Source organism: Lepidochelys olivacea (assembly GCF_965140295.1).
Source record: "Lepidochelys olivacea isolate rLepOli2 genome assembly, chromosome: 1".
In the NCBI taxonomy this organism is placed as follows: domain Eukaryota; kingdom Metazoa; phylum Chordata; order Testudines; family Cheloniidae; genus Lepidochelys; species Lepidochelys olivacea.
This window is the reverse complement of record NC_140411.1, coordinates 84,996,059-85,020,423: the sequence shown is the minus strand read 5'-3', so window position 1 is coordinate 85,020,423 and position 24,365 is coordinate 84,996,059. Positions and strand designations below refer to the sequence as shown.

General features: G+C 41.6%; 2 protein-coding genes across 15 annotated transcripts in view; one reads left to right on the top strand and one right to left on the bottom strand.

Annotated features, from left to right (window-relative positions):
- The window catches only part of LOC311514966 (uncharacterized protein), a 414,125-nt gene extending 401,917 nt beyond the window's left edge, over window positions 1-12,208 (bottom strand). For 5 of the 13 annotated variants that reach the window (XR_014710005.1, XR_014710006.1, XR_014710007.1 and 2 more), the window contains exons 1-3: window positions 11,764-12,187; window positions 8,496-8,544; window positions 6,631-6,689 (exon numbers count right to left, since the gene is read on the bottom strand). The gene's annotated coding sequence lies outside the window, so the exon portion shown is untranslated. Of the gene's footprint in view, window positions 1-1,932; window positions 1,968-6,630; window positions 6,690-8,495; window positions 8,545-11,763 lie in introns of all 13 variants that reach the window. The other 8 variants (XR_014710010.1, XR_014710011.1, XR_014710012.1 and 5 more) reach the window with 6 other exon arrangements.
- Window positions 12,209-14,799: 2,591 nt separating this feature from the next.
- SPRY2 (sprouty RTK signaling antagonist 2) lies at window positions 14,800-20,672 on the top strand. 2 transcript variants are annotated; one of them, XM_084617719.1, is made up of 2 exons: window positions 14,800-14,906; window positions 18,899-20,672. In XM_084617719.1, exon 2 carries the CDS (start codon window positions 18,950-18,952, stop codon window positions 19,889-19,891), a length of 942 nt encoding a protein of 313 aa, XP_084473845.1. In that variant the 5' UTR covers window positions 14,800-14,906; window positions 18,899-18,949; the 3' UTR covers window positions 19,892-20,672. The 2 variants fall into 2 exon arrangements, with proteins under 2 accessions (XP_084473845.1, XP_084473846.1); XM_084617720.1 differs by lacking the exon at window positions 14,800-14,906 and adding an exon at window positions 16,737-16,999.
- The last annotated feature ends 3,693 nt before the right edge of the window (window positions 20,673-24,365 follow it).

The window sequence follows — 24,365 nt, the reverse complement described above, 5'->3', positions numbered from 1 at the left end:
ATTTATTGATAGAAAATGTCAAGAGGCTGAAGATGTTAGCCAAAGAGATAACCTTATGATCTTGTATAAGACAATCAAATAGCTAACAGGAAACTTTAGCAATACTGAAAAAGAAAAGGAGTACTTGTGGCACCTTAGAGACTAACCAATTTATTTGAGCATAAGCTTTCGTGAGCTACAGCTCACTTCATCGGATGCATCAGTGCTTATGCTCAAATAAATTGGTTAGTCTCTAAGGTGCCACAAGTACTCCTTTTCTTTTTGCGAATACAGACTAACACGGCTGTTACTCTGAAACCTTTAGCAATACTGGAGGTCCTATTAAAGATGCCAATGGAAAGATTCTTAGTACAGAAGAAGAACAAAGGAAAAGATGAGCAGAACATTTTCATGATATTTTAAATAGAACAATACCAACTGAACAACGAAATATGTGATGCAGACCTATCACTAAAGCGTGATATTAATTTAGGATTTATTGCAATGGAAGAAGTTAGACAAGTCACCAGTAAACTTAAAACTGGGAAAGCAGCTGGAAAGGACAACATTACTGGAATGATGCTTAAAGCAAGTGACAAAACAGCTCTCCAGAATATGGAAGAAAGAAAAGAACTCAATCCAGTGGAAGAGAGGCCTTATGGCAATATTGCCAAAGCTGCCTTATCAACTCTAATAACTGGAGGGGAATCACATTATTGTCAGTGCCTGAGATAATCATGTGCATCATCATCTTGGAACGTATCAAGAAACAAACAGACCTTCAACTTGAGAGAAACTAGCAGGTTTTAGATCAATGAGATCGTGTGCAGACCATGTCATGGTTCTCAGAGATATCACAGAACCAAGTGTGAAGTGGCAAGCACTTCTTCTGATACATTTTATAGATTTCCAGAAAGCTTTTGACAGCATAAACTGAGACAATTTTTGGAAAATCATGACACGCTATGGAATACCAGCAAAAATCATTAAAATAATCAAGGATGTATATGGGAATTCTGAATGTGCACTCAGAGATGACGACACATTGGCCAATGGTTGGCAATGACAACTGGAATAAGGCGACAGTGTATTATATCCCCTCTGTTATTTGCAAATGGCCATTGACTACATCATGAGGAAAGTAACCACAGAAGGGAAAAAAGGGATTTTATGGAGAAAAGCACAATTGGGTGACCTTGTTTTTGCTGATATTTTTCTGCTTAGTTCAACACATTGCTTAAAGAAAGAAAAGACCCAGCTTTTGGTAGATACAGCAAAACGAGTTGGTTTGTTCATCCACAAGGGTAAGACAAAATATATGGCTAACAACATCCCCAAATTTCAGAGTAACAGCTGTGTTAGTCTGTATTTGCAAAAAGAAAAGGAGTACTTGTGGCACCTTAGAGACTAACCAATTTATCTGAGCATAAGCTTTTGTGAGCTACAGCTCACTTCATCGGATGCATACTGATGCAGCCGATGAAGTGAGCTGTAGCCCACGAAAGCTTTTGCTCAAATAAATTGGTTAGTCGCTAAGGTGCCACAAGTACTCCTTTTCTTTTTGCAAACATCCCCAAAGTAACTATTAGAGTGGATGAAAGAAGAAGTGAACCATTTTACCTATCTATGGAATGAGATGTGCAATGATGGTGACACCATGCTAGATATCAAGCAATGACTATTAAAAGCAGCAAACAACTTTCATAAACTTGAAAAGATTTGGAAAAATAGCATGGCAGGCGCCCTAGTTCCCTCTAAGCTGCACGGCCACACAGCCGCACAGCACCCTAATAAGCTCCACGCAGGCACTCAGGGCTGCGGCAGGAAGAGATGCCTTTCCCGCAACCCTGGACCTGCCACGGCCAGGGGAGAGGCAACCCTCCCCCAACTCCATCCCAGCCCTGGACCTGCCTAATATGGACATATTAGACACACTTTAAGGATACCACATACATGACTTCCACAGCAAATGATAATATGGACACCACCTGGAAAGAGAAAAAGAGGGTAACCTAGAGAAACAATCCACAGAACGGAGAAAGGCGGCAAATCTATCAACTTGACACTCAAGCCTGAACAGAGCAGCAGAAGACCAAAATAAATGGTGAAAACTGGTGGGCACCCAATGCACCTCTAGGTGTGGGAGGAAAAAAGAAAGAATAAAGAATAATTACACCACTGAAGATGTGCCAAGAGCTTTACAGACAGTAAGAAGACAAGGTCTCCATCTCAAAGAACTTACAAGATAAAGGCCTGATACTGCAACAGCATCTCCTACGAGAGACTGAGCACCCTTAGTTCCTCTTAGATTCAATGAGTTACTTTCGGGGAGCCACAGGAAAACATTGCAAGTTCCAGCTTTAAAGCCTACAAACTATTCTCAACTAAACAAATCCAATATGCTTTTTAAATAAATTCTTAAAAATCCACTGTGTAATGGCCATTCAGAACAGGCAAATGGTAGACAAAATGTCATTAGCAGAGATATATAGGCACCAATACCATAAGTAGAGGGTGAACAATGACCATGTTTCAAAGATATCACTGATACAGAAATCACATGCTCAGCCTGATACACCCACGCAGAGCTGCCAAAACAAACACAGCACTGTCGTGGTGTAAACCGTGCTGCTTATATAGCACACAGAGATAAATCTGCTTTCCCCAGCTCTCTTTCCAGGACAACTGTCTCTTTTTGTACCTAACCAAATTGTGTTGTTCTTTACATTTTGTAAACAGATGACTAATGTGAAAAAACAAGAACAAAAATCCAGTGCTATGTGAATGCGAAGGTATTCAAAATCTGGGATTTTAATTAGCCATTTAATGCTAACCTGAGACCAACAAGCTATTTTCTCCTCTTCTTAATTCTGCTTTTACTGAGCCCAGAACTCCAGAGAAGTTTGTTGTTCTGCACAACCTAATCTCTGCTTTTACCATCAACTTTTTTTTTTAAATGGTCACATTTCCATCTTTGCTGTAAAGCTTTAAGCACAGCACATGGACATTGCAGAGGGTTTCAAAAGCACATTTGAACTCAGCCTTTTGTTTCCTGAGTATATCACCAATTCTGAGGAGCTAAATGTATTAGCAGACCTGAGTTGGGCACTACTCTGTGGTAATATTAAGAACTCTCAAATTGTAATAGATTTAGATTTTAGCAAGTTAGTATATAGTAAATGTCTCGTGCTGTGGCAGAGAATTAAAGCTCTGAGACTGAAATCAATGTGGGTGGGCCCGTACTGGCGCTCTATGCAGACGTAAATGTTTGCCTTTGTGGATCCAATTGCAGGATCAGGGCCTAAGACTATAAGGTCCTCTCAATGGGGACCTGTAATTTTTTAACTGTCTGAATAGCCCCCTACACATCAGTGGCACTGTACATATATTAAAATATTAAGTACAGCGTGTATATATATAGTATTAAGTACATTGTAGGCCTGTACACCTTCAGACATGCCTATGCCACATACATGATTTGGGTTCCTAAAAGAACAGTCCAGCCAAGCTCAATTAATCTGTGAGGACTCCAACATATGAAGACTTTTCTACAGTTCCCCTTGCAAACTACTTGGATCGCTTCCCTAGCTGTGTGGAAGACAGGAGGCAAATTGTGGTAGACATTGTGGCAAAGGCACAAGCTATTGAAGTGAGAAGATAAAAAGTCAAAGCCCAAAGTTGGCTAGGGTATAACACTGAAAAGAGGAGAAGTGTTTAACTGCTAAATCACCTAAACTGCTTTGCCAAACTTTGACATGCTTGATTTCCTGTGCTTAAATAATTTTTTGACTTAAAAAAAAAAGTGAAGAAAAATAACCAGCTGTTCCTTGTATAGTCCAGGAAACAAGTTTGATTTATTGCTTCAAGGTTATTTTTGAAGGGGCTGCTTGTGGCAGCCAGAGTGCCGGAGAAGTCACTGAGGCCTGTCCACTTGAAGGGCTCAAACTGTTTCCTGAACAGCCCTTTTTCACTCGTCACCTCCGACAGCTATTATTGACAACGTGTGACTGGGGCCTTGGAGTATTTTAAAACAGCAGGGGTTCTGGCCAAACAATCAGCCTGTCAATTACCTTTTCCCCTGTTGTGAAAAGGGGGCCCAGGACAATGCAACTTCTCAGCAGGGGGTTGTGCTGCTCCAAGTACGTGACCCACTCTGCACAGTGCAGCATTCAAAACCAAATAAATGCTGGTGCCTGCCCTTTTCTCTGCTTGGATGAGAATTACTGGAAGGTGTAGGTGTCTACATGGAAAGGTTTATATATTCTGCTGAGGCAGAACTGACTGCAAATTATCATCTCTCTGTGTTCCTCTTTTTTATGTTAGGTGGAAAAAAACATCCTTCCTCCTCCTGCCCAAGTAGCCCTGACCACAGGGGAACGCCCAGGCTGCTCTACCTATATTGTGTCTTTAAAAACTTCCTGTGTGCCTTGATCACTTGCTGAGAGGACTGTCCATCATACAGCCGCTTTGTCTGGCAGTCACTTCCATTTGAATTTGACTGACTGAGGAAGCCAGAGTTATTTGTAATGAACAACAAGGCTTTTCATTCATAATTTCAGTAGTGGGACAGGGTGCTAATGACTGAGCTTGAATAACTAGGGAATGTGGTATTCAAGGCAGGAAGAAGCCCAACTGGCTGCCAAATGAGAGGAAGGGGGAGATGTAGGTGAAAGTGCTGGTTTGAGAAGGCAAACAATAAAATTAGGATCACATATGTATACAAATCAGGTTCTTAAAAGATAAGACAAGCAAAAAGATAGACACGGGAAAGACAGCTGGGGAAAGTCAAACTTTGTATTTCATCTAGCACCAAATCAAATGCCAGATTAAGAACATAAGAACAGCTTTACTGGGTCAGACAAAAGATCCATCTAGCCCAGTATCCGGTCTTCCGAAAGTGGCCAATGTCAGGTAACCCAAAGGGAATGAACAGAACAGATAATCATCAAGTGATCCATTCCTTGTCATCCATTCCAGGCTTCTGGTAAACAGAGGCTAGAGACACCATCCCTGCCCATCCTGGGTAATAGCCGCCATTGATGGACCTATCCTCCATGAATTTATCTTGTGCTTTTTTAAACCCTGTTATAGTCTTGACCTTCAGAACATCCTCTGGCAAGGAGTTCCAAAGGTTGACTGTGCGTTGTGCGAAAAAAATACTTCCTTTTGTTTGTTTTAAACCTGATGTCCATTAATTTCATTTGGTGACCTCTAGTTCATGTGTTATGAGGAGTAAATAACACTCCCTTATTTACTTTCTCCACACCAGTCATGATTTTATAGACCTCAGTCATATTCCCCCATTAGTCATCTCTTTTCCAAGGTGAAAAGTCCCAGTCTTATTAATCTCTCCTCATATGGCAGCCGTTCCATACCCTTAATCATTTTTGTTGCCCTTTTCCGAACCTCTTCCAATTCCAATAGATCTTTTTCGAGATAGGGCAACAACATCTGCACACAGTATTCAATGTTTCAAGATGTGGGCATACCATGGACTTATATAGAGGCAATATATTTTCTGTCTTATTATCTATCCCTTTCTTAATGATTCTTAACATTGTGTCTGCTTTTTTGACTGCCACTGCACATTGAGTGGATGTTTTCAGAGAACTATCCCCAATGATTCCAAGATCTCTTTCTTGAATGGTAACAGCTAATTTAGACCCCATCATTTTATATGTGTAGCTGGGATTACGTTTTTCCAATGTGCATTACTTTGCATTTATCAACACTGAATTTCATCTGCCATTTTGTTGCCCAGTCACCCAGTTTTGTGAGATCCTTTTGTAGCTCTCTGCAGTCTGCTTGATTCATAAAGTGTCTGCAAAGGAAGTGATCTTTTCTTTTATTCTCTTATTTTAGTGAGCTGGCAATGGAAGAAAAGACTTTCACTTTTATGTTACATTTTGCTGTTTTATACAACCTGTTTTTGAAGTTAGTCTGAATGATGATTCAGTCTTTTCTGCTTATGTCTTTTCAGCCTTTATAAAAGATCAGAACACAGATGCACTAAAATCGTGGCTCTCTATTTTTGCAGTCTATGGCCCACAACATATGTTTTACACACTGGTTTTTAGATACATATATGTTCTCTAACTAGATAAGAGTTTGATCTAAAGTCCACTGACGTATAACAACAACACCCTTTCTATTGACTTCACTAGGCTATGAATCAGGCCCTAATTGAAATTGAGTTAGGTGCTCAAAAACCTATTATAGAACCATACTTTTATTTCCCAATGAAAAATAATTTTCTTTCTGAAAATATAACAGCTTATATCTTAGCCATATTCTAACTGCCACATCTAATTTAAATGAGAATACATTAAAAGCACTTGCATTAGTTTTACTTATACTATCTGAAATGATATTGACAGGACATTACAAACTTAAAAATAAAAATCACACTCCTATCTGAAAACATTTACCTCCCAAGAAATGGGATAGGGGTATTTTCTTCCAGTTACAGAGTTTGTTTACTTCATGCACTTGGCAGCACTTTGTTTACTATAAGATTCATTGTTCCCCTTATATTTAGTTAGTCAGGCCAAAATCCTGTAAGCTGACCTGTGCAGTTGGACTCCTGCACCTCCATAGAGCCCCATTTACTTCACTGGGGCTAGACAAGGCTATAGAGAGGGGTCCACTTACCCAAAACAGCTTCTGGAATCAGGATCTCAGTCAATTTCCACCATCTGTCTCTATAAGACCTTCAAAAGCAACAACGCTGATTAAAAAAATGGGAAAATGTGATTCTTAAACTACAAATAATGGCAGAAAGAACCAAAGCTAGATGCAATACCTGAAACAGCTTTTAAACATTTCAAGTTTACAGTGGCCTATTAAGCCAGTGGTGGGAGTGGATCTTCCTACACAGATAACCTTGTTTAGATAATCAAGTGTCTTGCCTGCTTCTCTCTTTAAGTAAGGTAAGTATAATTAGTTGGCTGTTCCTATCTCTTTTAAAGTGGGTTTTTGTCTATTCAGCCCTGATCTTGCAATCACATCTGCGCAGACAGACCATTCAGCCCACATGGAGTCCCAATGACTTCAGTGGGGCTACCTATATGAGCACAAGAGTCCACCTGTGTGGATCTGACTGTAGGATAATACTAATAATAATTGACAAAAACCATTATTACAATTACTTTAATAGGAGCAACACATTTATGACAAAAAATAAAGACAGTGTTGGGAGAGGAAGCATTCTTGATGTTTCTTAGGACTTAGAATTCATTCCTCATTAACAAAGGTCCCCTTCTGCATGCTGTCTATGCCAACTCTGCTTCGAGGAGTTTTTACAAGCCACTTAGACAAAGGGTAAAAATATTTCACATATGAAAAAACAGCTCCCGGACCCTGATAAAAAGATGAGAATATTTAACAATTGCTTAATATGCTTCTCTTGGTTTGCAGGAAAATGACAAGTGGAACGAAGTTTTAACCTAGCCCAGATAGCATCTTACTAATTTGCCTGCTACATGCCTCAAACTGCCAAAATTCCAATGACCTTCCTTCGCAGTCCAGCCTCTTGGGCTGTCTCTTTTTCCCTAAAACGTTCCACAATTTCTACCACCTTTCTCCACTGTCTCCCGCTAGAGACCTCAGTAGGCTCAGCCTAAGAGTAAACCAGAAGCATTTGCATGCTGAAAAAAAATGTTTGGGGAAACATTTGTCAAAACTAGTCTTTACTCACAAATGTGTTAACTGATTCAAAGTCACTCACAATCAATTGATTCAAGGTAAAACTCTAGTGTAGCTGAGCCTAGTCAGGTCATCTAACCCTGCTCAAAGCAGGGCAGGACAACACAGCAGTTAAAATGCTTTTCTATACCCTCACTCACACTCCAACTACCAGCAGCAGCAAATGAAAATTTAAGGGAAAAAAGGCTACAGCAAGGTTTCCCAAGTTGTGGTATGAAAGGCTGATGTTCCATCCATTCACTTCACAGCAATTTCCCACTTTTGAGGAATATGCTGTTAACCTCTATAGGAAAAGAAAACTGAGTCATGAAATGTATTATTTAAGAGAAAGAGGAAAAGCGTATAACAGTTCTAGTAACTCTGTGATCTTATTAATATAAATATAATCAAATAATTCTAGTGCTCCTGTTTTATTAGAACAGTTCCTATGCACATAATTGTGGTGAATCTTTCCACATGCTCACCCCTCCCTTTTCTTTAGAACAATTTTAGGATCTGGAGAAAAAAAAATTTGAACAGATATATATTTGATATTCAACTAGAAAATGTTCTTTTTGGTACATGTCCCTAGATATATTGGGCCAGATCCTCAAGTGATTTAGGATCATTCCTGTTATCTCACCAAAGACGACAGAAACTGTTGGACAGCTCTGAGTGATGATGGCCTGATCCTGAAGGGTATTAAGCACTACTAAAACCATTAGGTCACGTTGCAGGTAGCCACTCTGTTTCAGGACTTTATTCACTGATTTCAGTGGGAGCCACAGTCCATGCCTTGAGACTAGGTACAAAGTACAAAGCCAAAATATTACCTTTTTACTCCCCCACCTCGCCAGACTCCCAAAATTTCTTCCTCCCAACCTGTAATGAAAATCATACAACTGAGATGAAAGGTATTTGAATCAGGGACACAAACGACACACATAAAATCAAATCAGCTATTAGGCTGAGATTTTCAAAGCTGTATAATAGATGTAGGCAGATATCACCAACTCATTTCAATGAAAAATATGAGTATAAATACCCTAGACTGCTCTGAAAAAATCTCAATTTAATATTTTATCAATGGGAAGAGGACTTCAGACTAGCCACTCATATAAGCCAATTTTACTATAAATAGCTCCCTAATGTACATTAACTTTTTTCAAAGGCTCAAACATGAAAGACAAAATCAATTAAAGGTTTAGGATTCTATGGAATTACTAGGCAGTAATAGCTATGTGTAGACAATCACATTCACTACATGGTGTCCATAATCCATACCTTCACATTGCCACATTAACATAGATGCAGAAAATGCCCAGAGGAGGCACCAAACAACCTGAGCTGCCATCCCCTTGTGATGAACAACCACCCACAAAGATATATTTTTGAAAAAGGGAAGTGCATTGCATATTTCTACTCTGCAGCCTGAACAATGGAAATCAAATAAAAGCATGTACGGTACATTTTCGATACTTAGGTGCAGCAGAAATCCTACCAGGACCTGACTGTCAGTCCTTACATGGGCAAATCTCTAACTGAGGTGACTGGAATTGCCAGTGTAACTAAACCATGGCCACATATATACATTTACTGCGGTCCTCAGCTGGGAATGAACCCAAGAGCAAGAGCACTGAAAACACAGGCTTCTGCTTGAATTAAAGTCAAACTCTTGTTGAAAGTAGCAGACTGTGCAGTCATCAGTTCAAGCCACTAGGGGAGACATAATTGCATATACTAACTCTAGGCCATTTCATTTCACAAAGGCTGCAGGATTATTTCTTTTGCTGACTATCTGGAAAGTGCCAGCATGCCAATAGTTAAAATGGAATTTACCAGTAAACTTTTATTGCCCTAATAGCCCCAGCAATTTTGGAGCAGTTGCATATTTTTCTTAATGGGACACCTTCCACTTTAAAATAGTTTGAACTCATTGCATAAAATTAATTCTAACGTAGTTTCGGTACTACATCTGCCTGAGTCATGCTGACAAATGTTGGAATTTTACAGTCACATTTTCCTATTTGTCAATTGTTTTTCTCACCCCGGTCGCTCTGTGAAAGTCACAACAAGGAAAACTGAGCATAGCTTTGATCCTCCAAGGCATGTTGTGAAGATGAACGTCTGCCTATATAGTGCACCAACCAGGACATGCAGGATTGGGGCCTCACTAGCTGACACCTACTGAACTCACTTACTTGCACTAAGTAGTATCTTTGGCCCCAATTTTTAAAGGTATTTAGTGCCTACTATGATTTTCAAAAGCACCTAGACACCTAACTCCCATGGAGTTCAATAGAATTACTCGCATGGGTAAGCGTTCATCAACATAAAGGTTGGATAATCTAGTTTGCGCCTGTAAAGATTTACACGTAAACCCATTCACATGCATAAGGCTAAACTTGTACATAAATCTTTGTAGGACTGATTCCTTAGGGCTGATCTACACTGGCAATTTACAGCGCTGCAACTTTCTCTCTCAGGGGGCGTGAAAAAACACTCCCCAGAGCGCAGCAAGTTTCAGCGCTGTAAAGCCCCAGTGTAGACAGTGTACCTCGTGGAGGTGGTTTTTTTAAAGTGCTGGGAGAGCTCCCCCCACAGCGCTCTGCCGCGACCACACAAGCCACGTTAAAGTGCTGCCGTGACAGCAGCGCTTTAGCGTTACCAGTGTAGACTAGCCCTAAATTTGGAAATTCATCAGGATTAAGGCCTTGTTTACATTAGAAAATTAGGTCAGTATAACTATGTCACTCCACTGTATGCATCCGATGAAGTGGGCTGTAGCTCACGAAAGCTTATGCTGTAATAAATAAATTGGTTAGTTTCTAAGGTGCCACAAGTACTCCTTTTCTTTTTGCGAATACAGACTAACACGGCTGTTACTCTGAAAGCTGTAATAAATGTGTTAGTCTCTAAGGTGCCACAAGTACTCCTGTTCTTTCTACGGATACAGACAAACACGGCTGCTACTCTCAAATACTTCACTCAGGGGTGTATAAAATCCACACCCTTAAGCAGCAATATAAGTCCCTGTGGAAACAGCACCAGGTCAAGGGAAGAATTTTCCCGTCAACCTAGCTACTGCCTCTCAAGGAAGAGTATTTCCTATGGTGATAGGAGAATCCCTCCTTGTAGGTGCACGCTTGCAGGTGTGTCTACACTGAAGCACTACAGCTGCAGCATTGTAAGTGTTAACAAACTAACATATGGTCTTTTTAGCTTTTCTGTAAGACCTTGATCCTGAAAACACACATATGCTTACCTTTGGGAATATGACTAACCCCACTGATTTCCTATATTTCATTAGGACTATTCACATGTCAAATAAATGTACATTTGCAGGACTAGAGTCTAACATGTCTACCATACTGCTGGCTGCTATAAAAATAATAGTATTGTGAACACTCTTACACTACACAGCTTGTCAATTCAAAAAAAAAATGACCTAAAAGACCTTAGCCATCTCTAATATCTGTATTTTTTAAAACCTCTCTAATTTGGGGGTGAGGGTTGTATTTGGCAAGAACTGATTTTATTTTATTTTTTGTACCTTGCCAACTGAACTGCAATTGACATGGTCCTTTCTGTTTGCCTCCTAATGGTTGATCTGAAGTAGATGTGGACCTGAACGAAACAGCCAAATCTGAATTCCTTAACTTTCACAGCCAAAGCAGGCTCCCTGAGCCCAATTATACCCGTTCCCAAGTGGGGAAATGCAGCACCAACCCTAAACTGATCCGAGTGTACACACTGCAGGCCAGGCCCAGCTGTAACCCGCAGGCAATTCAGGCAGGAGAACTGTCCAGCCTCACTTCCACTGTAAATCATGGAAACGCTGATTTTCCAGGCCAGAGACGTCTTTCAAAGACCTGATCTGAAAAGGCCTATGGTAAAGCCCCGGGGACCGTCGGGCGGGTGAGCTAGACCCCAGGGACTCTCCTGCGGGCAGCCCCTGAACAATTCCTCCCCCGGGCAGCGCAAAAGCAGCAAAAGAGAAAAGGTGAGCGGGGAAACTTGCAGCGGCAGAGGCGGGGCGAGGTGGGGCTTCGCGGGCAGCCACTGAGCGCCGCCGTGTGCGTGGAAAGGCGGGGCTCTTACCTGCTCAGCCTGGGATTGACTGGCAAGGTGCCCGCCGTGCGGCTTGTTCACTGGCGGCGGCTCCCGGTTAGCGTTACACAACGGCGGGCAAGCGCACGCGTTCCTCTGCCCGCCCTCCGGGCTCTGCGCTTCCCCGCACCGCCTCTCGCAACAGCTGCACGCCGTGCCCGGCAAGACCGGGCAAGCGGGCCGCCCTTCCGGCCGATGCGAACCCCGCCGAGCGCTTGTTTTTGTGGGGAAAGCCCTGGCGGTTCCTCCCCAGACAGCTCCCAGCGTCTCTCCCACGGCACACGGACCGACTCTGGGCTCCCTCTAGTGGGGACCCGGCGTGCAGCCGCCTTTCATTCATCAGGAGGGCTCAATGGAGCCCAGCCTTGCAAAGCTGCAGCTCCCTGGCTTTTTGTTCTCGGGCAGGGCGGTCATTCACAGATCCGTCCGCTTGACTCGCGTCACTGAACTTACACGAAAGTGGAGAAAAACGCTGGCTGCAGCTAATTCGCTCTAGCCCAAGATCTCCACACCACCACCCTGCGCAGACATCTCGGAAACAACACCAGTCTATTTAAACAGGCAGTGCAATGGTCCGAGAGTCTAGTGAGCTTTGTTAGTCTCTAAGGTGCCACAAGTCCTCCTTTTCTTTTTGCGGATACAGACTAACAGGGCTGCTCTACTCTGGAACTAGAGAGTCTAGTGAGCATTCAAAGGAAGATATTAGGTTAACTATAGACCTGCCTTATTAATAAGCTGTGGTTAATTTTCTTGTTGGTGTATAGATAGATCTCGCTATAGAAAGAGAATAGGTGAGGGTGTAAGACCCCATCCACTTTGTTTTCATGAGGTACACATGATCATCTAATTCACAAAGCTACACTTGGTATAGGTAAAAGAGGATGTGCAGGCAGACCAGATGGAGGTCGTACAAGACTTTTCCCTATATGAATGCTCATGTAAATAAAAAAATGTCCTGCTGACTTTTATTTCTTATAGATAACCCTTACAAAATAGGTTCTGCATACACGTGTGAATATAGATAGGGTTGTTTGTGTGGGGGGGGAGGGGTGTACCTATATATGTTTTGGCATGAAATACACAACAAGGAAGGAGGCAAATTTTGAAACCAATTATTTCACCTAGTGCCTGCCAATACAGAGAAGAGAGGATTGTGTCATTACTGTAACATACAATGTCCATAAACCAAACATCTGAGTTGTTTTCAGACACTGTCCCACATGTTAACTGAACTTAAATAAAAAACACTACGTCTCCAGCGCTAGGTACTGGTGCTCTGGAAGTTGTACCGCGCTATAGCAGCTCCGACTCATTGTACCTTAAACCAGTGCTACTCAAAGTGGTGATCTGCAGACCGGTGCGGGTCCGCGAGCCATCGGCTGCCGGTCTGCGCAAACACTGGGGAAACAATTGCGGGTCCCCCACCTCAGGTAGCCTGTCACATGAATGACAGGCTATCCCCAGTCCTAACACCGAGGCCGGAGTTTTCCTTCCCCCTTTCTTGTTGTTGTTGGTTTTCAGGACATATTACACCGCAGTGCATCATGCCGATCCCCTGGACAGAAAAAACAAAACAAAACAAAAAACCACCCCAAAGTGCTACTCACTCCATTGTGTGGAGGAGAAGTATGTCCCGAGCAGATCGCTGGTGTCTGAGGTACACCGCGTTCCCCTTATTATCGCAGCCACTAATTTGGAGGAGGAGGAGGAGGAGGTGGCGTGGTTAGTACTAGAACATGGTGTATGATCGTGTTTACGCAGCAGCCCGTACCCAAAATAATACCCCCTCCTTCGGCCGAGAAGTGGTAGGCGACTGGATTAACTACAACGCAAAGGAAGGGGAGGGGGCGTTTTGAACTGCTCTTTCGCTCTACGGCAAAAACGCCACCGGAAAGGTTTTATTTTCTTCTGCAACTCAACCTCCAGGGGCTTCAGTTCAATCCAGCGTAACCAGCCAGCTCGCCTGAGGGTCCCACGTAGCCTTTTGTTTCGTCTGCCCGAGTGTCTCGCACGTACGACGCGTTGTGCTACTTCGCGCGAAGGAGCCTCTGGCACAAATCGGTGGCCCGGCGGCCCGGGGAGGGAGCCGCCGCCGCCGCGCCAGGCAGCACAGGGGTGGCGAGGCCGGGCCGAAGCAGCAGCGGGAAGAGCAGTTTTAACAGTCATCGGGCGGCGGCGGCTCTAGTTGCAATTGCAGTGCAAGTCGTCTGCTTCCCCCTCGGGCTTGCTCGGTGCCGTTGCCCTTTTGAATGCCTCCTGCGGCTCAGAGTGCTGGCAGGGCGCTGGGAGTGTGAGTGAATGTAGCCCCGCAGAGCCAATGAGCTGGGACCGGATGCGATATATCCTCTGGGACAACAACTGCTCTGTTCCTCCTCAGATCCACATGACGCCATTTACTGCTGCTTTTGCAGAGAGATCACCCTACCTCCTCCGGAAAGGAAAAGAGAGAGAGGGAGCGCGAGCAGAAAAACGCCAAGCCCCTGCAGCTCAGATCTCAAATCTTCCTCCTCCTCCTCCAAACACACAACAACAGGCACCACCACAAATCCGCTGCGCTTCCAAAACACCCCCTGATTGCAAACCACAGCGCTGCCTGCAACACTCACACGCTCACAGAGGGAGCGAGAAAGCTAACGAGAGAGGGGAGCTTGCAGCTTCTCAGCAGAACGGCTACACTGCACAGGCTGCGTTTTTGCAGGAGCTCAGTGGAAGAAAAGCTTTGGGATTTTATTTTAGATCCACTGTATTGGGTTTGCTTTGGCTTCTCCCTCCCCTCCCGCCCCTTGATCATTTGCAACAACAAAAAAAGTGACTTGGTATTGGCGATTGAGGGGGCGGGGGGAGAGGAAATAGTGTATGAGTGATTTCTTTTTAGGAGCAAAGAAATACCCACCCGACCTGGAGACCTTTTCTAGAGGTTTATATTTATAATCGATCTGGGGACACTGAGGTCACTTTGCTCTGGATTTTTTTGAGATGATGGTGATGATGATTTGCAAGTTGGACTAAAGCTGAGTTTGGAAAAGATTTTTTTTTTTTTTTTTTTTTTGCTGCTTTAGGCTGGATTTACTTGCAAACCGCAGGAAGAAGAAAACACGAGAGAGAGGGGGGGTTGGTGCTGTGCCGCGATCACGGTGAGAGCATTTTCCTTCTTTGCAAAACAAGCTTTTTTTTAATAGCCCAGTTTGTTCCGAGGAGCTCGTGGAAATGTAGGTGTAAGGTCGATCCCTTTTCAATCCGTGAACCTATCCCCCCACCCCAGGAGTTGGAAGTGGAATTTCAGCGAGATATTTTTCTTCCTTGGGGAAGTTCGGCGGGGAGAGGGGGGAGCATCGGATGGTTTCTAAGGGCTGTTTCGCGTGTTTCCCCTCAAAAAATGACTTTGCAGGGAGGGAGCCCCCCCCCCCCAGCTCCGCGCCATTGGGTGGTGGGGGGTGAGTTTAGAGGGCGGTAATCTGTACTCAGGTTTGAGCATTTGCAGGGAGCAATGTCTGCGAAATAGTGCAAGGACTTGAAGCAACTCGGGTGACTTCTTTGCATACTGTATTCTCCTACAGTCGCAGGAACATGCCCCTGCAGAGTAGAGACGAGGAGGTCCTGGTAGATCCTGTCTCAAAGCATTACATGGATTTTGGTTAGGATTTGGGGGGTTGTTCGTTTGTATCGCTTGGTCCCTGTACTTGGTGTCTTTAGCCACCTCCGTTTAAATGGAAGACTGACACTATTCTATAAGTGCATTGGGAGATTTGTGCAATTCGGAAGTGAGCTCACGCCTGCTATAAATATATTTTCCATGCGATAAAGTTAAATAGATCGTCGATATGACAGGGAGTAAATTCTTCCCCTGGTTTCATTATATGGTGTGTAGGACTGAAGCAGTTTGGGGGGAGGAGGGCACGGAAGGGCTTAATATTTGTGGTGGTGGCTTACTTTGCAACAGCTTCTGAAAGTTGCTGGTGTTTGCAGCAAGCTGTGTGTCAATTTGCCCCACCCCGATGTGAAGTCCCTTTTGCCCTAATCCATAGTCTGATCACACACTCAGCCCTTAATAGGGGTTTCAAAGCACTTTCAACGAAGAGGTGCTTGGTGTGTGTGCGATGGAGATGGGGTGGGGGTGTGCTGCAAAGGCTCCTGAGACAAAACAGAAATTCATGGGCAGAGAACTTTTTCCCCCTTAGGCTTCCCTTCTCCCAGCCAACACGACATGGGTTTTTCCACAGCACACAAGGAGCACTTTGCGTTTTAAACTTCCCCAAGCGTGCAGAGGATAAAACCCAGCCCCTTTTCCCAATCCCAGTTAGCAAGAGTTAGCAAATCATGACATTTCTGCTCAGCAAGTGAGTGGACTTCGGTTTTTGGAAGTGGTGAATCGCGTTATCTCAAAAAAAAAAAAAAAAGGCAAATGTTTCTCTTGCTATGCTCTTATTCGGTAGGTGGAAAAAAGGGGGTGGGTGGGAAGGAGGGAAAGGGAAGCATTGAGATCAACCGAGATTAAAGAGGGGAGAGTCCTGTTTCCCTGAAAGAACTACAGGCAAACATACGTGCAAAAACAAGAGTGCTGTAGATCTGCATCTTGCCCTGATAACGGATCTTTCCAGAGCTCTCGGTGCAATAAAATGCAAGGGCTGTTTGTTATGCTACAAATTCAGTGGGTGTCACTTTGTATTTCCTAATCTGGGAATCTGGTTGAAATTTACACAAAATAGGTAAAATAGTAGCAGCACTGGCGAGGTTTCTTACAGCTGACTTCCTGGAATTGGAACTGTTGCTTAATGGTAGCCCTTGAAGGGGAAACCTGCACTTTACTAAACTACCTTGGAGGTGTTCTCTCAAATGAGACGTAATGCAGGAAGCTTTATATAACTCTGACTCCTCCAGCATCTCCTGGGGGTGGGGGGTGGATACACAATAGTTAAAAGGAAGCATGGGCTTGACTTTCCTGATAAGGCAACTTTAGAAGCCGCCTCCCTCCTCCACCCTAGAGGATGTCTCCTATTTATCTCCAGGTTGTCTGCATTTGTGAGGCTGCTTGTTTCATTTGCAATATCAGCCAGTCCTGAGAGAATTAAGGGATTGCTGCTCCCCACCTGCTGAGCACGGTGTTCTGGGCAAAGATGAAGCCTATAAAAGGAAAGGAAGAAAAGAGCAGTGTTTTCTTCTGCAGCTTTTACCTTGTTGTTTGAAGGGGTTCAGTTTCCAAGACGCTTGTCTTTCAAAGAACCTGTCGGTCAGTGTCAGTCATACTTTTAGTGTTAACAATACTGCAGAGGCAAAAACATCTCTCATTTGCTCTTTGAATTTAGTTTAAATCTAGAATTGAAAGAAGAGGGGTATGTGAATTTGCAAATTCCGCTCGAGGTGGGGAGAACCTTGATTTAACCTTGTTATCTTTAAATAGCTTCCAATAAGGACATGTCTGTTCTGGGCATTGGATTTAAACTTTTCTCTTGGCAAGGGTTTTAATTTGAAGTAGATATAAACAAGAATTAAAGATGTGTTTGCAAGATAGCTTTCAGGTGCTGAGAATCATGATTTCTAACATGCATGCTGGGTAAAAGCCAAGATTTAACAATAATGAACACACCCAATATTTTTATTAAATTTCATCTTTTTCGAAAAGGACCAGCTTATAAAATAAAACAAAGAGAACTTATTTTGGCTTGAAAAGTAACCAGCGGGTAAGAAATTAAATGTTTTCCTTTGGCTTTAGAATAAAGACAGCATATGGAGATGTTCACTGTTGAAGTGTCTGTTTGGATATATTTTACAATACTGTGGTGTAGTATTATTTATTGATGGTAAGTGATGTATACAGAGTAACACTATGGTGCTCTTTCTAAGTATAGTTGAAGACATTGTGTGGCCCTTGCAAGAAGCAAGGGTTCAGATTTGTTTTTAAGTCAAAACAAATTCCTTTGGATGTTTATGTAGCTAATTTAATTTTGAATCTACTTTAGAAACCATTAAAGAATGACAGATTGGTAAATTCTGATCTACAGATTTGTTATCCATTGTACTAAGAATCAGTATATTAGAAGTTTATGATGCTAGTCATACACTGATTTCCATTAACTTTATGGATGTTTTATTGGGTTTCCACTGAATTTCTTAAGGCAACTTCCATTCTTAATTACTTAGTGATGTATCCTCAATCAAATAGTCTTGGATGATAGTATTTAGATTGTATTCTGCATATTTCTGTTCCATAAATTGCTCTGTATTTTCTAGTCATGCCCAATATTTGAATTATAATCTACGGATAGTTTGAAATGTAAAAACAATTCTGCAGTGGTATTTAATAGGAAATAACTGATGTGAAGTACACAAGTATGACACACTTGACAATCTTAGAGACTTTTTTTTACTTCTGCAGTTGACGTTTTTGGTAGCACTAACTCACTGGCATCTAACCTCAAACATTTTATTGCTGTTTAGTGTTTTTCTTGGGACCATTGGTATTAAACTACAATTTCCTATTTACATCATGTTAAGTTTAATGTGTAAAGAGACTAGCCTACCAAAATATTACTCAGTTTTAAATAAAGTTGAAGAATTAAATAATGTCTGTCGTCAGCAGGTCACATTACACTTTCTAAAACATTTGTAGCTGTTCTTTGTGTAAAATGTATTTTTAGTAGTGTTATGTGAAAAGAAGAGTCATTTTAAGTAGCTATGTTAAAATCCACGGTCTAGCCAGAGGATGACTGGGAGGTCTCAGTATCAGGTTTTAAATACCTAGATTTCCTGGAATCACAAGTTCCAAGTCCTGCCAGGGTCAGCAAAACCCTCTCTCCTTGCATTATACATAAACTGAGTTCTGTGCCGTTTACTGGATGTGAATCATCTTTATGACGAGTTCTTAAAAACCTAAAACTTCTGTGTTCTGCATGGATGCAGAAAAAAAGTCCTTTAGTGCATTTAGTAAAAGTAAGAGTTTCTTTAGCAAAATCAGACAGGTGCAGAGTACTAACCAAGTCTGGTTTCTGCCCTCCACCTCTAATGTGGCTCCATTTTAATGGTGGTGTACTTATTTAATTAGTAAAATGCTCCAGGATCCTTCAGGAGGAAAGACAATTTGCAAATGTACAATGTGACACAATAGTGAATCTTCTCTTTGTTGCTACAGGAGTTCAGATGTGTTCTAAGCCTGCTGGAGTGACCACTCTTCAGGATACTGATGGAGACAAGAGCTCAGAATGGCAGTGGGTCCCAGTCTTTGCTACAGGTTCGGCATGACGGTGGGAGGCAGCAGGGAGACTCTGACCTGAGGGATGTTCTGACACAGCAGGTTCATGTGTTGTCACTGGACCAGATCAGGGCCATCCGAAATACAAATGAGTACACAGAGGGACCTACAGTGGCTCCACGACCAGGGGTTAAACCTGCCCCTCGTCCAGCTAGCCAGCACAAAAACGAAAGACCTCATGGCTTGCCTGAACATCGTCATCTTACCAGGGTCCAACATGCACAGGTACATTCTTCGTCCCGGGCACCCTTGTCCCGTTCCATCAGTACGGTCAGCACCGGTTCACGGAGCAGTACAAGGACAAGTACAAGCAGTAATTCATCTGAACAAAGACTTTTAGGATCATCTTCTGGGCCAGCGGCTGATGGGATAATCAGGGTGCAGCCCAAGTCTGAGTTCAAGTCAAGCGAGCTGAAGCCCCTGAGCAAAGAAGACTTGGGCATGCATGCCTATAGGTGTGAGGACTGTGGAAAATGTAAGTGTAAGGAGTGCACTTCTCCAAGGACCCTACCATCCTGTTGGATCTGTGACAAGCAGTGTCTTTGCTCAGCCCAGAATGTGGTTGATTATGGGACTTGTGTTTGCTGTGTGAAATGCCTCTTCTATCACTGCTCTAATGATGATGAGGACAACTGTGCTGACAACCCATGCTCTTGCAGTCAGTCACATTGCTGCACTAGATGGTCTGCCATGGGTGTTGTATCCCTCTTTTTGCCTTGCTTGTGGTGTTACTTACCAGCCAAGGGTTGCCTTAAATTGTGCCAGGGGTGTTATGACTGGGTAAACCGGCCCGGATGCCGCTGTAAACACTCAAACATAGTTTGTTGCAAAGTTCCCAGTATTCCCCCCAGGAACTTTGAAAAGCCAACATAGCATCACTAATCGGGAATACTAAAGTTTTAAGGATTCTTCTAACACGCATATGCAACCAACTAAACAGCTATAACCTTGGCACTGTTTTTAGAAGGGTTGGGGGTATACTTTGCTGTTTGCAGTGAACTGCTTTTCTGCATGTGTGCCATCTTAACTGATATGCTTGTTAGAACCTAGCTAATGGAGCTCAAATATGGGATGCAGTACTTTGGGACCCATATATTGCATAAGCTAAAGGAACACAGACACTCCTAGGTGACTCTATTGTTTGTGAATAGTACTTGCAAAATTTGTAAATTAGCAAATGACTCCTTTTTTTATTGTTTTCTGCCAGAGATAATGTGCTATATTTTTGTATATACGATAATATTTTCAACTGTGAAAAAAAAGTGATGTCATAGAACATGGCACAGTCACAAAATATTATACTAATATGTTGTACATTCGGAAGAATGTGAATCAATCAGTATGTTTTTAGATTGTATTTTTTGCCTGACGGAAACCCTCTATTACAAGACTTTGATTTCTCTTTGGACTTCATGTATATTGTACAGTTTCAGTAAAATTCAGCCTTTATTTTCTAATTTTTTTCAACATATTGTTTAGTGTAAAGAATATTTATTTGAAGTTTTATTATTTTATAAAAAAGAAATATTTATTTTAAGAGGCATCTTACAAATGTCACCCCTTCTTATGAGGACGTCATAGTTGCTGCAAATAAGGGGTGACAGATGCATATGTTCACTATAAAATAGAAAATATATTAACGTTTGAAATTAAACTGGGCTGCTTGTCATTTTTTTCCCCCTTATCTTTATTGCTCTGAATTGGAAAATCTGATTTGTGAGGTTTGTTTGTGCTTGTTTGTTTGTTTTTTTAGAGGGAAAAATTCAAAGAAACGTGTTCACAAAGTGGCTAAAATAATTAATTGATTTAAGAACTTTAGGTTAATGAAAAGGCAAACTTCAAATGTTATTTCTTTAACTGAAAATAATGCATTTTTCTTACCCTTACAGAAATGGTATAAATGCTGTTTGCATAGCCTAAGACGAAAATGAACATAGGAAAATGCATGAACTCATTCCAGACTAGGAATAATCAACACTGAAAACTGACCTATCCTGTTAAGTGATGAGCTTTTTGTGCTTTAAATAGGAAATAAGCCATACTAGTTCACAAAAAGGTTTGGCTGGCACAGGCTCAGTACTTGGAAATAATGGACAGCTAACATGGTTACTTCAAAGAGTTTGTATGATTATTTGTTAAAAGGAGAAGAATATGCTACAGGGAGGGACAGATCTGAAAGCAGTCCAGACTTATATAAAACATTTGCCTCACTTTTAAGAAGAAAGTTGCTTAGTTGATTTGTCACTTGTAGCAGTTACCTTCAACTGAGGTCAACATTCTTTCATTGCTAAGTGCCCTCGGAAGTTTAGAAAATGATTTACCTTTCTTTATTAACAAACTACCATTTCCTGTTCTGAGCATGTCTCTCCAAGTCTAAGGTCTTAGTGCTGATTTTATACATCTGATTTTTAGGTTGGCATTTAAGAAATATCACAGCCTCCTCTGAATCCTCTCCAACAAAAACAAGGTTAAAATTAATAAATTAAGAACTTATTTACTACAAGTTTAAACGTGGGGCTACGGGAAATTGCAAATTTTTACCCATTACTTTTAATTCTGGTGTTCTGACACTTGGGATGTTTTACATAGGTTTGCAGTGCTGAAAAATCCTTCTCTGTGGAAGTGTGTGCACACTGGTTATCAATTGTCAAGTGAAACTAGAAGATGCAAGCCCTAACTAGTTTGCTAATCAGGAATAGTTGATACACAAGCCCCCCCCCCCCTTTTTTTTTTTTCCCCAATGGGAGAAAGCAAGCTAGATTTCTTTATTTCTCAGCACCAAACGACTGGCTGACGGGTGTAAAAAGACAAGCTATTTAGTCAGGTAAAGCTTGCATAGCATACAAATTCTTTCAAGAGTGCACAAATATTGTTGTGTCTAGGCTTTTGAGTATGACTCACAATATTTATCTGGCTGATCAAATCAATTTACTTAGAAACAGCGCATTCAGATATCAAAGGAGTGACTGATCCTTGTGTTTCTATTCACTTCCTCCAATTCTTGAAATGGGTCCAGCCTATATCAAAGGTGGCATGTGCAGGTCTTGCATCTATCCTGACTGAAAGTAACCACAGAAATATTTAAATAGCACAATTATCTGAAGTCTTTGCCTCTGAGATTACATGTTTGGAAATAAAAATACAATTCATAGCACAAAATAACTCAAACTCGTTATCTTGTATTAATGAACTTGGTAATGTGGATATTGAATTGTTAGTCCTTATTGTCTTAGATATGTATTTTAAAAAAATATACTTAAATGCATGATACTAAAATTGAAATTGGCAAATTGGAATGTGTCCTAATTGTTTGACAAATGAAAGGTGTACATTACTTCTGGTGCATAGGTACTGAAAAGCAAATACTAAAGTGTTTTGATTTATTTTATATTTGCTGGCTAACTAACTAGTTATCTGGATTGATAGACTTTTTCCCCTTCCCCCAGAATCTTACTGTAGGGAAATATGAATCTGGACTTCATTTAAGAATGATTTGTCAACATTAACTCAGTTCTTCATTAAAGATAATTGGCCAAATTTTGCTGTCAAGTTACATCCATTACTAATCATTGAGAGTTATGACACTTAAGCCTTGTGTGGACGAGGAATTAAGGTGTAATGCTAGTAAGTTTTAGCTAACTGTGCTAACTGTGTTTGAAAAGTCTAGACTATAACTTGAATAGGTTAGCACATGCTAAACCCAGTGCCTTATCCACACTAGACTTCTCCAATATGTTAGCTAGCATGTTAGTTAACGTGCTAACATCACACCTTTTAAATCCTAGTTTAGACAAACTTTACTAGTCTGGGCCAGACTGAAACCTGCCCTCAAAACTGTTAGCCTGTGCATTAATGAGCATTAAAAGGACTTTGCAGTTGGATTGAGCCAATGTAATTGAAAATTGCACGCCTTTTTTTGCCCATCAGGACGGAGCCACTGAGAGCAGAATTTGACCCAATACTTACATTTTGAGGGTCACTGTGGTGCCTTGCCAAATGTATGCAATGTAGAAGCATGCCCTGGTGATTTTAGATGTTCGCTGTGAAAGTGTGCCTGCCTGTGGGTGAGAGAGTGAGAGAGAAACAAACCCCACCCAATTAGCTCAGTTTGTTACATTGCTCTTTCAGCGTTTTGATCCTCAGGTAAACTCTGGCTTGCATGCACATTTTGGTCTGAGGTGGGGACTCTGAATCGGATATTGGCAGATAATATAGTATGATGAATTATAATTTTAGACAAATCACAGCTTACACTTTCCTCTATGGTGTGCAAATTACAGGTACGGCGGGGGGGGGGTTGTTCTCTGAAGGTAGCAATCAAAGCAGTAAAAGCAAAGGAGCTCAGTTTTACCAGGACAATAATTAGGTATAATACCTTTAATGGAAATAAAAGGTGGTTGATCATGTGGAAAGTACGTCCTGTTCAAATGAACTATCAAAGCATTCATTTTAACACGACAGTTTTAAAGAGTCAAAATTTTTATTTCCCAGTTGGAGAGGAGTAATAGCTGGACATTCATATAAGTTCATTTGATATTTTTTACAGTTTCCTATAAAAATGCCTACCTATCTATGTCATGCCTGTATGCCTATGTAAGTCACTTGATACTTGACAGTAGCAAAAATATTGGCTAATTACTGCAGTGTCCATAATGTGCTTACAACTTTTGTACATTGCGTTACCTGATGGGATTTTTTTTTCTCATGCTGGGAATATTTTAAAAAGTTTGGTGAAATATAAATGTGACCCCACCTTATTGAGACTTATTTCTGTCAATTACCAGTGCGCAGAGATCTGCAAATACATTTGGCTTCACACTAGGGCCTCACTTCATATGAGTAGCATTGGTTTTGGGTAGCATTGCTTGTTGACATTTTATGTAACCCTAAACAAACAGCAGGCTGGGGTGATGGGAGCTGAAAACATAACGAGCGGTGCCAGAACCATAACATGTTATGCTGTCTGTTCTCTCCTAATGGATAAAGTACTGAGTTCTTTTCTGTTTGTTTTGCATTACAAAAAAAACTTTTTTTCTTAATGGAAGTTGTCAAAAGTTTATTGGAAACAGGAAAATCAGAAATCCAAATAAAACTGTTCTTATTGGAAGCAAAAGTGTGCTGTAGTGAATTTAAATATACTGCATGCATTTGTAGCATTTCTTCTGCCTCGGTATTGTCTAGTGTCCAGTTTCCTTACTTCTCTGTAAGGATTTTATTAACTCAGGAGATCCTGCTGCATTTGTCATATTTTTGTCTCACATATTTGTTCCATGTTGTACCAGTTTCTTCTTTCAATACTTAAAGGTTTATTGCTACTTCTAGTGCAGGGGATGAAAGAAGAGCATGA